This window comes from Babylonia areolata, chromosome 19 (assembly GCF_041734735.1).
Source record: "Babylonia areolata isolate BAREFJ2019XMU chromosome 19, ASM4173473v1, whole genome shotgun sequence".
Classification (NCBI taxonomy): Eukaryota; Metazoa; Mollusca; class Gastropoda; order Neogastropoda; family Buccinidae; genus Babylonia; species Babylonia areolata.
This window is the reverse complement of record NC_134894.1, coordinates 62,757,531-62,770,030: the sequence shown is the minus strand read 5'-3', so window position 1 is coordinate 62,770,030 and position 12,500 is coordinate 62,757,531. Positions and strand designations below refer to the sequence as shown.

The window sequence follows — 12,500 nt, the reverse complement described above, 5'->3', positions numbered from 1 at the left end:
TGTGTTGTGTTGTTGGACACAGTTGTGTGTCACCAGTGTTGTGACCTGATGCCGCGGTGCACTGTGTCACGCCGTGTGGCTGATGTTGCTGCCCATGTTGCAGGGTCGTTTACCGGTCAAGTGGATGGCCCCCGAGGCGCTGTTCGACAGAAAGTACACCTCCAAGAGCGACGTGTAAGTGCTGCCTCTGGCCTTGGGGGGAAAACCACCAGAGGGTGTGATTATTATTATAGCCCCAGGTTCAGTGTAGTGGGCTTGTTGCGTATGGAGATTCGCGCAGTGTGTGAGTTAATGTCTTCCAAGCAATGCTGCTGTTGTTCGCTTCTTATGTGAGAGTTGATAGTTGTTGTTGCTTCATCGGCACAAACATGAATACATTTCTTTTATCTGTTTGGTAATTTAAAAAAAATTAAAAAAAACAAACAAACCGATAAAAACATAAGCTTCTTGAAGTGCTTTCATTTGATGAATTTTCTTACAGCTTTGCTGTTTGACATCCTTTTAATTACCGTTTATGTGCTTCTTTGTTTTGATACATGTACAGATTTTTGGGGGGGGCAAAGGTTATATCTTGAAATTAAAAAAAACTTTTAAAAACTGTGATTTCAAACAAGCACATTGACAAATCTTCAGAGCGAGGTAGGCATTGACATAATTGTGTGAATGAGGGGGTCAATATACACCGGAAATCTGAGAACTGAACAAGGCATCAGTTCGTGATTTAAATCAGCTCGACACGAAAACAGCAGCAATCAGTTATGAATGTTATTTGTATTGATAGTAATTGTAGTGTGATGACCACTGATTAGAAACCAGACCCTGTGTGTGTGTTCTTTGGTTTGATGTGTGTACATACTGATTGACGTCGGTTAGAATGGTGTGTGTGTGTGGTATCTGTGTGCGCGTGAGGTGTGTGTGTGTGGTGTGTGTGTGTGTGGTGAATGTATGAGTGTGTGTGTGTGTGTGTGAGTGTGTGTGGTAAATGTATGAGTGTGTGGTGTTTGTGTGTGTGCGTGTGTGTGTGTGGTGAATGTATGAGTGTGGTGTGTGTGTGTGTGGGGGGGGAGGAGTGTTTGTGGTGAATGTATGAGTGTGGTGTGTGTGTGTGTGGTGAATGTATGAGTGTGGTGTGTGTGTGTGGGGGGGGGAGGAGTGTTTGTGGTGAATGTATGAGTGTGGTGTGTGTGTGTGTGTGTGGTGAATGTATGAGCTTGTGGTGTGTGTGTGTGTTTGTGGTGAATGTATGAGCGTGGTGTGTATGTGTGTGTGTGTGGTGTGTGCGCGCTATGCATGTGTATGTGGTATGTATGTGTGTGTGTGTGTGATGTATGACCATCACAACAACAGAGGAGGTAACCACTGTTCCAACTATCAGGGCTTAGACTTTGATTATCGCAGACAATATCCTGCCCATGTTACATCCCCACTCTCTCAGCCAAGAGGGTCTCAAGACGGTCGGCGTTGTGTGTGTGTGTGTGTGTGTGTGTGTGACTCCAGGTGGTCCTACGGCGTACTGCTGTGGGAGATCTTCACCCTGGGCGGGAACCCCTACCCCTCAGTGCCCGTGGAGGAGCTGTTCAACCTGCTGAGGAACGGGCACCGGATGAAGAAACCGCCCTACGCCTCCAGTGAGATGTGAGTCACCTTGTGAGGTGGTGGATAGTCTGTGGGTGGGTGAGAGAGAGAGAGTGGGGTGCTGGGGCGGGAGATAATGCAAACGCCATTGTTTTATTCCTGATAGGCCATAACGTCTCATGAAGTGGGTGGTGTGAACACGTTAAATCAACAGTACATCACACTTGACACTTGTATTCAACAAACAAAATTGAATTACAAGACAACACGTTAGGCACAACAGACAGAACGAATCGGAAACGCCTTGTATAAATATGTGGTAACATGTTGGACAACATTCTCATTCAACAGAAGGGGAGAGAGAGAGAGAGTGTGTGTGTGTGTGTGTGTGTGTGTGTGTGTGTGTGTGTACATGAGTAAGTGTGTGTGTGTGTAGTGTGGTATTGTGTGTGTAGTGTGGTATTGTGTGTGTAGTGTGGTGTATGTATGTGTCCAGGCACTCAGTACAGTACAGTATAAGACAGTACAATACAATAGCGTCTTATGATATAATCATGCTGTGTGTCCAGGTACGGCATGATGCACTCAGTACAGTACAATACAATACAATAAAATACAAAAAAGTACAATACAATAAAATACAACACAATATTTATGATATAATCATGCTATGTCCAGGTACGGCATGATGCACTCAATACAATACAATACATTACAATACTTATGATATCATCACGCTGTGTGTCCAGGTATAGCATGATGCACTCAGTACAATACAATACAATACAATACAGTACAGTACAGTACAGTACAATACGATATAATGATGCTGTGTGTCCAGGTACGGCATGATGCACTCATGCTGGCAGGAGGACCCCAACGACAGACCCTCCTTCTCCCGGCTGGTGCAGGACCTGGACAGAATGCTCACCTCCTCCCTCAAAGACCAGGTGGGTGGCTACCCGGGGTGGGCTGACGTCGAGTGGTTGACTGGGGCTTTTGGCGGGTATAGCTGGGGTGGATTAGCGGATAGATTTATGGACTGATGTTCGGCTTTGGTGAGATGGCGTTATCATCAGAGTGGATAGCAGGAGGACGGTGGCGAAGTGGTTAAGACGCTCTGCTGCCAATATAGAATCCGTGAGGGTGTGGGTTCGAATCCCACTCTCGCCCTTTCTCCCAGGTTTGACTGGAAAATCAAACTGAGCATCTGGTCATCGGAAAGAGACGTTAAAACCGAGGTCCCGTGTGCTAGCACGCACCTGGCGCGCTGGAAAAGAACCCATGACAATGAGAGTGTTGTCCTCCGGCAAAATTCTGTAGAAGAAATCCACTCTTATAGGCACACACAAATATATGATAAGCATGCACTCAAGGCCTGACTAAGCGCGTTGGGTTATGCTGCTGGTCAGGCATCTGCTTAGCAGATGTGGTGTAGCGTATATGGATTTGTCCGAACGCAGTGACGCCTCCTTGAGAAACTGAAACTCGGGTTTAGGTGTGTGGGAGAATGTGAGGTTGTCAGTTCTCTAAGGGCTTTGAATAAGGTTCAGAGTGGTGCCATGATCAGATTAGTCTGTCGGGTCTGGGATGGTAGGCTGTCCTCCCACTTAATAAAACGAGGTGGGTAGGGGTGTGGTGAGGGGTGGGTGGGTAGGGGCGTAGTGGTTGGGGGGTGGGGGGGAGGGGGGGGGGAAGAAGGATGAGGTGGAAGGGGATTACCAGAAGAGAAACTCTCACCTCTTCCATTGGAGTGAGAGAGGTCGACCAGGATTGGGAAGGTAGCTGTGTGTGTGTGGTGTGGTGTGTGGTTGAGTAAGTGTGTGTGAGTGTGTGTGTATCGTTGAGAGAAAGAGAGATTGTGTGTGTGTGTGTCGTTGAGTATGTGTGTGTGTGTGTGTAGTTGAGAGAGAGAGTACGAGAGTGTGTGTGTGTGTGATTTTGTGTTTGTGTCTGTATGTGTGTTGTGTGTTTGTGTGTCTGTGTGTGTGTGTTTTACATCTGTACAAACTTCATTAGACTAATTTGTCCCCCCCCCCCTACTCCCCTACCACCTCGCCCAGGCCTATCTGGACCTGGAGCCCATGGACGGAGTGCCCATGAGCACCTCGGACTCTCAGTACTCCTCCATGTCCCACGACAGCACCAGCAGCGGCGACAACTCCGCCATCGCCTAGACTACCCCCCACCCCCACACCTCACCACCACCGTCAGCCCCCCTCCGCCCCACCCCATCTCCTCCTCTCCGCCTGGACAGCTGTGACGTCACGGCTGATGCAGGAGTTCACGTGGCGTCGTCATCATCAGAGTGGACAGTGACGTCACGGCTGATGCAGTAATTCATGTGGCGTCGTCATCATCAGAGTGGACAGCAGTGACGTCACGGCTGATGCAGTAAGCTTAATTCACGTGGCGTCGTCATCATCATGTGTGGACAGCAGTGACGTCACGGAGTAGTGTCGTCATCATCAGAGTGGACAGCAGTGACGTCACAGCTGATGCAGGAGTTCACGTGACGTCATCATCATCAAGGTGCATAGAAAGCAGTGTTGGTCATTTCCGCTGTGGAGGGTGGCGGTTGGAAATGCTGTGCTGCTGTTGTGCTCGTTCGCCCAGTGTCCCGCATCACGCAAAGTGGAAAGACGGGAAGATTTGAGTACTGCAGTTTCCAGTGGCGGGGAGGTGGTTCCTGATTTGTGTGGTGTCTGTGGTGGTGGTTCCAAAAGGAAGGAGAAGAGTAAGAAATGAGAGAAAGAAAGAAACAAACACGTGAAAATTTTACTATCAAAAATACTTCTTTTTTTTTCAAAGATGAAAAGAGAATGCATAATTGTGACCTTGTGTCCATTAGAGACAGATCCCAGAATGAAACAACAAACTGGTTTTTTTACAGGATGGAAGGGGAGAAAAAAGAAAACAAAAAACAAGAACCCAACTTCTGCAAGTGTGCATCGACACTTGTCTTAAGTCCTTAACCCTGGAAATTGTCAAGGGATTTTAAAATCAAACCCGGCCTCCGACAAAGCATAACACAGCGTCCGCTTTGGTCACTTGTTTGGAGAACTCGTGAATATGCAGACATCTTTTTTTTTTTTTTTTTTTTTTAACCTGACGTCGTTTCGGTGGCTACAGTTGTGGAGTTTGACACCACGACAACACGAGAGAAGAACACATATTTTGCCATCATGACACGACGATGGTGTTTGTTCAGTGAACGTATCCCTGCCAATCCGCTTAATGTCTGAGGATTCAATTATCGCGTATTTGTTGGAGCCTGCATTTAACCACCACAGCTTGGGCGTTTTGAGGCCCCATGTCTTCACCACCGTGCCCGGGGACAGTTCGGAAGTAAGCGTCCTGCTGGTCTTTCTGCGAAGAGGGAAACGGTGAAAACGAGCAAGTTGATGCTGGTCTTCTTAGAAACTGCTGTCTTCTACAGTTCCTGTCTCAGTTTTGTTGTTGTTGTTGTTAATTTTTTTTTTCACCAAAACGTGATTGTCGGTTTCTTTGTGTCTCAATGATACACAGATGTGTTGTGATTGCTATTACATGGTGTTTGTTGTTTTTTTTTGGGGGGGGGGGTTGTGTTTGTTTGTTTGTTCTGATGGTGTTATGACGGACAGAAATTTATGAATCATCGGTGGAACAGAGGGTAGTAGTTGACGGTCTTTTGGATCGAAGAGAATGTTGAGACTACAGAACAGAAAATCTCTCCATCCACACACACACACACACACACACACACACACACACACAAAGACTTGTTAAGTGACTGGATTATGTGGGGAAAAAATCAGAGCTAGCGATGTAAAACAGAAGAAAATCTGTCCATTTTGGACCTCAACTTGACCTCAGCATGGTCAGGGAGACGAGACCACAAAGCATGGGTCGTCATTAGCCTTCAACTTTGTCCAGTTTTGTTATTACTGTTGTTGTTGTTGTTGCTCTTCATTGTCAAGTGTTTGTTTCGCTGACACAACAAAGAACGATGATTGTGAAGAAGAGCGTCATATTGTGTTAGAAGAGTTGAAGAGAGAGAGAAGAAAAAAAAAGGACAAAAAATAAAATATGATAAAAATGAAAAAAGAACAGTGGTTGCCTCAGGACAAGTGGCTGTACTGACTCACGTTGTGAGGTGACTCCTGCCGGCTGCTGTTGCATAATTATGCTTGGTGAACCCCAGCAGAGTTCCACGGTTGCTCAGTTTTGTTGTTTTTGTCAAGACTTTTGTGGGGGTGTTTCTGTTGTCGTGTGTGTGCGTGAGAGAGAGAGAGAGAGTGTGTGTGTGTGAAAAGAAATGCCGGACTTTGCTGGCAAGGCAAGTTGAAGCAGGACTCTCTTGTTCAGCGGAAACGACTTTGGTGCAGAAGTGACAGAAATTTTTCATGTGGAAACAGGGGTGTTCAATGTTGTTCTGCTGAGTGTCTTTGTGTGTGTGTGTGTGTGTGAAAGAGAGAGAGTGAGAATTGTTTGATGATGACGTGTAGGTTTTTTTCTGTGCTTTTAAGATTTAAAAAACTTTTCTTTTTTTTTAGTTGTGATCTTTCACACATGCACGCACTCGCTCGCATGCACAAAACGCACGCACGCACACACACGCAGGCGCGCGCGCACACACACACACACACACACACACACACTCTCTCTCTCTCTCTCTCTCTCCACATCTATAAACACAAATGTTGACGGAAATACAGGTCCTTTATTTTTCTTCGTTTTTCTTTTAACATTTCAAGACGACATTATTTTGTTTGTTTGTTTTTGTTGTTGGTGGGTTTTTTGTTATTATTGTTAAGGAACAGGGCCATTTTTGTATGCATGTGAAGTATGGTGGTCAGTGTCGAAGACATTTAAAACCATAAACTTCTATGGCACACTCCTCGAGATAGTTCGTACAAAATGTTTATAACTCTCCTATTTAGTATTACCACCACCCCCACACACACCCCTCCCCTCCCCCACCCCCCACACCCATACCTGCCATGTCCCATCAATCAGACAGTTATACTGACGTAGCTGTTACTTAGTGTTTGTCCCGTCTCTTCAGCAAACCGTGACAGTTTAACTCGTTCGATTTCTCGTTGTTAAAGGGTGACCCACACTGTGGAGTAAGCGTCGGTTGAGCTCTGTGTATGTGTGTTGCAGCCTTTAAGGGTCAACAAAGAAGAGCCATTTTTGGTGCTTTGTCCTCGGAAAATTCTTCATAGTCTGTAATTTTTGTTGTTCGTGAAGGGTGATTTGAACAAAGTTTGTTGTTGTTTTTTTACGGTAATTTTGTTCGTGATGAAGTGGCCAAAAACAGTTAATAGAAATAGTGTCTAAAATAACGCAGTGTACAAAAAAAAAATCATCATTTGATTTCAAACTTTTTGCAGTTAAGAACAGGAGTCAAGTTTGAATGATCTGGAAACTTTCCCTTTTTTTCTTTTCTTTTTGTTCATCAGTTTCTGCCCTTTTTCTTTTCTTTGTTTTTTTCCGCACTGTGATCAGGACGAGATTGCCTTCACTCTTTTGGGTGCCTACGAAAAAAGAAAAGAAAAAAAAAAAAGCGGCGAATGAACAATGGCGGTATTGCAGAATTATGATTATTGTTAGAGACAATCACATCGTAATTATGTGTGTTGACGAATCATGGCCTGTTGGTTGACAGCTTACTTTGTTACAAAGTAGCAGCACTTTTTTTTGTTTTGAATTATAATAATAGTTATTATGTTTATTATTAACATTATTGAGTCCTCGTCCCCAGCACTGGTTAGAAAACAAAGTCCATCATCGTCGTCGTCATCAGCTGTGGAATGGACGTTGTCATCACATTATCATCATCGTGTAAGTGTTCCGCTCGAGTCTGAGTTGCTAGGGACAAACATTAATTTTGCCGGTTTAGCTAATGTGTTCAGTTTGAGCTCACTCGTGCAAACTGTTGATATGCAAGCGTATAAATGTCGGATTAATGGTTTTATCAACTCCCCATTGTTCTATGTCCACCCCACCGATGTTGAAATGTCGCACAACACAGAAATATGACCCGTGTTTCATCGCTGAACGGTGTGTAGCCAGTCAGTTTTCACGTCTGTCGAATCGCCTGTAGTTTTTCGTTTGTGTAGTATTCGCTATCGATATGATGTGAAATGTAGCTTTGAAGTAATCGTTGCTCATTTTCGTTGACATGTGTTACTGTTAGCTTCAGTCTTGTTGAACTACGAACAGACAGCGATCAGTTGACATGTGTTACTGTTAGCTTCAGTCTTGTTGAACTACGAACAGACAGCGATCAGTTGACATGTGTTACTGTTAGCTTCAGTCTTGTTGAACTACGAACAAACACCGATCAGTATTGTAAATGTTGTCCCTTCATCAAAAAAATAAATAAATAAATAAATAAAAAATTTAAAAAAATCAAAGCACACACGAATCTGCCTTGACGTGCGAGCCTTTGTTAACGTAACTGTGGATTTTTGGCAGTTCATAATTTTCTATTGATGTGCTGACGTTGTTTTTGTTGTTTTTTGTTGTTTTTTTCGCTTTATGTCGGTTGTTTTGTTGTGAGATGGGTGGAGTCAGGTGCACATCCACCCCACCCGTCACAACCAGGGTGGTGAAGCACAATGAATATGCACACAGTTTGAGTTAGAATCATAAACACTCGGACCATGTTGGGTATACCTTGACTGTTGGCCTGAATCATGATGGAGAATTATTCAGTCACCTGTGATTAACATTTCTTTAACTGCATCACTCCCACCGTCATTACTTCGCTTATTTTTTGGTTTAACAAAAATTCCTGTGTTCAATCCAAGTTGACTGGTGTCCACTGGAAAGGAGGTAGAGTTGAAACATCGTTTCGTGTTGGTTAAAGCATTGTATTTGTGCACTGCCATGTGAAGTTGTTCATTTGGTGAAGCTCTGTTGACCAGACGTGTATTTCAGTAGTTTTGACAGTGATCAGGTTCCGCTTCTGTACGAATTAAGCACCAGGAAAAGTTGTTGTCATTGAAAGTTATTACTATTAGTCACATCGTACCGTTTGTGTTCAAAATTTACGAAATGGGTTATTCATTTTATCTTACTACTTCAATGATCAGTCTGTTTAGCACTGAGAAGGGTGTTCATTTTGTTTTTATCTTTGCTAGTCAGACATCGTTTTAAAACCCCAGTGTTCATAAATCGTGTCTTGATGGAGAAGTGTACAGATAATGGACTGGTTTAGGAATGTAAAATTAAAGTGGAGAAGAACGTAATATATGTGTGAAGCTATTGAATAGAAAATTATTCAAATAAATTTTACCCCAAATGTGTTCATTTCTTTTTCATATCTTTTTAAATGGTGACATGTATCCAGAAAATTATCTGAATCTCTTGGATTTGTTTCTTTTTTTATATATTTTTTTTCAAAGGCGGTTTTTTTATGTTGAGCCTTGTCAAAAATTGTATGGTTTTTTATTTTTGTTTTTTTGTGCTTTTTTTTGTAAAGACATTTCTCCGCATGCACTGTTCATGTGGACCAAAAAAAAAAGAAAAAAGAAAGTTCGTGCCAACGGTGTCATTTCTGTTGGAGAAATACACGCACAGGCTTTTTTTTTCTTCTTTTTTTTTCTTTTTTTTTCTTTTTTTTCCCGTCGTCTCTATCCAGAATGAATAAGAAACTGTCTCGATTGATATGTATATTACTCAAGAGGTGCTTTTGTACGAACAAATACCATAGCCTGCACGCGCTTGCTGGCGATGTACTTAATGGTTTTTTCTTCAGTGTAGAGAACGGCAAGAACACCTTTTGCCTGCAAAATCATCACAGACGGCCTTTTAGGTAAATGACTGACTAGAATTTTGGTGGTTGTATGTTTGCTTTTTTTTCTGTTTTCGTTCATGCGGACAGATATCTGGGCACAGGGCAAGCACAAGGATTGTGTGGGGAATAGAATGGGACAGTGGTCTTGTGGAAAGAGTACTGTTCCATTTGGTGTGTTGGGTGGGAGGGTGGAGGCTGATTTACTTTGAAAGTGTCGCCACGCGGGCATAAATAAGTCCAATGTTTAGTTAGAAAGTCGCCGTAAGTCGTATTGTCAGTGGAAGATTTTTTCTCTGTTAAAACATGGCATCGATATGATAAAAGAATTAGCAGTAAGACTAGATATTCTCTTCTTGTGATGCACTTTAGTTTCATGTTCTGTAAATGGAAAAGAGGTGTGGTCAATTCTTTCTTCTTCTTTTTTTTTTTTTTTTTTTTTTTTTTTGAGAGGGGGGGGGGGGTGATATTTTGCAACACAGAAGCAGGACACACAAATCCAGCAACAGGGCAGAGACGTCACTGGTGAGGATCCTGCTGGCAGACAGGCATTGACGGTTGGTGCTAGAGGAGACATGGTTATCAGAACTTAGTGTTTGTCACATTCGGCAAACATCGCCTTTATCTCGTTTGATCGAAGCACAAAATCCCGCACTGCGCGAACCCAGTGCGTCAATATGGTTGATCGTTTCAACGAAGGGTCCTCGCGGGACATTCACCGTGTGTGTGTTTCGGTGTTGGTTTGTGTTGTGCTGGTGTGGGTCAACTGAGTTGTCTGGGTATGTGTCCATGTACATGTTGAGTGTGTGCGAGAGAGACAGGCAGAGAGAGAGAGAGAGGAGGGGGGGGGGGGCGGGGGGGAGGGGACATAATTCCTTTAATACAGTTTATGTCTGTTTAGCTTTTTTTAACAGATGACTCGCAGTGTATGAAGAAATCCATTGTGACGTAAAAAAAATGATTTAAAAAAATAAAAAATCCAGTTGATTACAAAATCCACTTTTGATTACGAAGAAATCCAGTTTGACTGCTTGAGAAATCCAGCCTGACAAAGGAATCCGTTTTTGATTAACTGAAACCTGCTTCTGGCATTCTTCGACATGTTCATATTTTAGCTGCAAAAGATTTTTTTTTAAATATTATATACAGAAATGCAGTCACTGTTGAATGTGTAAAATCCATATTGGACCGTTGAATAGAAGTATCTTCGAAGAAAAAAAAACTTGAAATAACAATGAATAAAGAATAAATACACGTATACGTAGAATTTTTTTTTATTCATGGGATAAGAACAAGATCGCCAGATAGCACTATCGCTTGGAGTACAGTTGCACTTGCGAAGTACGCGCGTACGTGAATGTTTACGGGTGGCTGACCCCCAGAAAGTGTGTCTGTTGGTGTGTTTCTGCACAGTGTGCAGGTGACGTCAGGTGTTCACCACGAGTACCACACTCTGTGTTTTCACAGCCTGGTTACCAGTGTCGTGTGCTAACGCTGGGAGGTATAATATATTTTTTCACTTCGTATTTATACACACAGGTTTGGCTGTGTTCGTTTGTTTGTTTGTTTGTTTGCTTGTTTTCTTTTCGACAGATACCTTAACATAGAGTTTTATCACACACACAAATAAAAATGTGTTCACAAATGTGTGGAAGACGGAGGCAGCAACCTTGCGACGAAAGGACTGTATTGATGGTTTGACTTTTTTTTCTTTCTTTTTTTTTCTTTTTTTTTTTTTTTTTTTTACCGATCTGCATTTATTTAGAAGTATTTTATTGTTTCACTGCCAACTTCTCTCTCACCCACCCCTCTTTTTAATGCCACTGTGTATCAAAAGCTTGTTTTATTTTGCTTTTTGTTTTGTGCGATCAGTCATCTTGTCTTCTTAGCTTATAACGAGCAAATTATCATTCATTTGCGGTTTAAAAAAAATTTTTTGAAGCAGGTAATTTTTTTGTCGTTGCTGTTGTTGTTTTTTTGTTTTGTTTTTTTTTGTTTGTTTGTTTTTGTTTTAAGGCCAGTGTGTTTTTCTGGTCGTCATATTCTGACGAGAACGGGCCAGAGAAACATATGAAAAGCGGTTTTTTTTGTTGTTGTTTTTGTTGTTTTTTGTTGTTGTTTTTTTGTCGTTTTGGTTTTTTTTAATCGGTGTAGTGGTAGTTCAATCCAAGATTTCATATTTCATTCGAGAATATTCGATGGAAAGTTATCTTTATTTCTTTACAAATAGACTGTCATGCTTTTTTTTTTTTTGCTTTTTTTTCCATTATGTGTTCAGCTGCTTGTCACTCAGTCTCAGTATGTATGCATGCGTGTTTTACATTGCTTATTTTAAGCAGAGAATGTGAAGGTTTGCCTCCGTTCCAGGAAGCCGTTGTTGTGTAGATAATGCGCATGCGCTGTTTTCGGGGTGGGGTGGGGGGTGGGGGCGTGTGGGGGGGGATTGGGCGTTCTCCCACCCACCCCCGCTGTTCTCAACTGTTTTCCTCCTCCTCCTCCAATTCCTCCTCCGTCTGTTCCACCCCACCCCGTTCTCACTCTCCCCACCCCATTAAAAAAAAGAAAGAAAGGAAGAAGCGGCTATATCGCGTCCTGGAAAACGAAAACCACTTACAACGTCCACAGCGAAATGTCGTGATGATTGTACAGAGTTGATACGCTGTGTGTTTCGGTTATCTTTCTTGTACTGTACTTATGCGTACGAGCTCTTCGTGTGTGTGTGTGTGTGTCCCCTCCGATGTTTACACTGTAATATATCCCGATTACATACACTCTGAAAGTTACTCTTGCAATACACGCGCGCGTGCACACACACACACACACACACACACACACACACGAAAAATGCTGACAGCAACAACAAACACATAACGTCTGTAAACAGGGACGCGAGAGGTTGAAAACGAAAGCATGTCTATCTTAAAAAACAAACAACCAACCAAACAAACAAAAAAACCCAACTTCTTTCTTGTCTGCCTCCCTCATACCTCCTCCCTCCCTCATCCTCCTTCACCCCCCCCCCCCCCCCCCTCACACCTCCTTCACCCTGTGCTTATCTCCTCTGTTCTGGTTGTCTTTTGTTATTAGGAATTTCCTTCGGTGAAGATGTTTTGGTGTGTATTGTTGATGGTGTTTGTTTTTT

At 42.9% G+C, this 12,500-nt stretch overlaps 1 protein-coding gene across 1 annotated transcript in view; it reads left to right on the top strand.

Moving 5' to 3' along the window:
- The window catches only part of LOC143294398 (fibroblast growth factor receptor 2-like), a 97,974-nt gene extending 92,863 nt beyond the window's left edge, over positions 1-5,111 (top strand). Inside the window, exons 15-18 of the mRNA XM_076605873.1 lie at positions 104-174; positions 1,498-1,635; positions 2,417-2,525; positions 3,639-5,111. Of these exons, the coding sequence (XP_076461988.1) occupies positions 104-174; positions 1,498-1,635; positions 2,417-2,525; positions 3,639-3,752 (432 nt within the window). The 3' untranslated portion in view covers positions 3,753-5,111. The remainder of the gene's footprint in view (positions 1-103; positions 175-1,497; positions 1,636-2,416; positions 2,526-3,638) is intronic.
- The last annotated feature ends 7,389 nt before the right edge of the window (positions 5,112-12,500 follow it).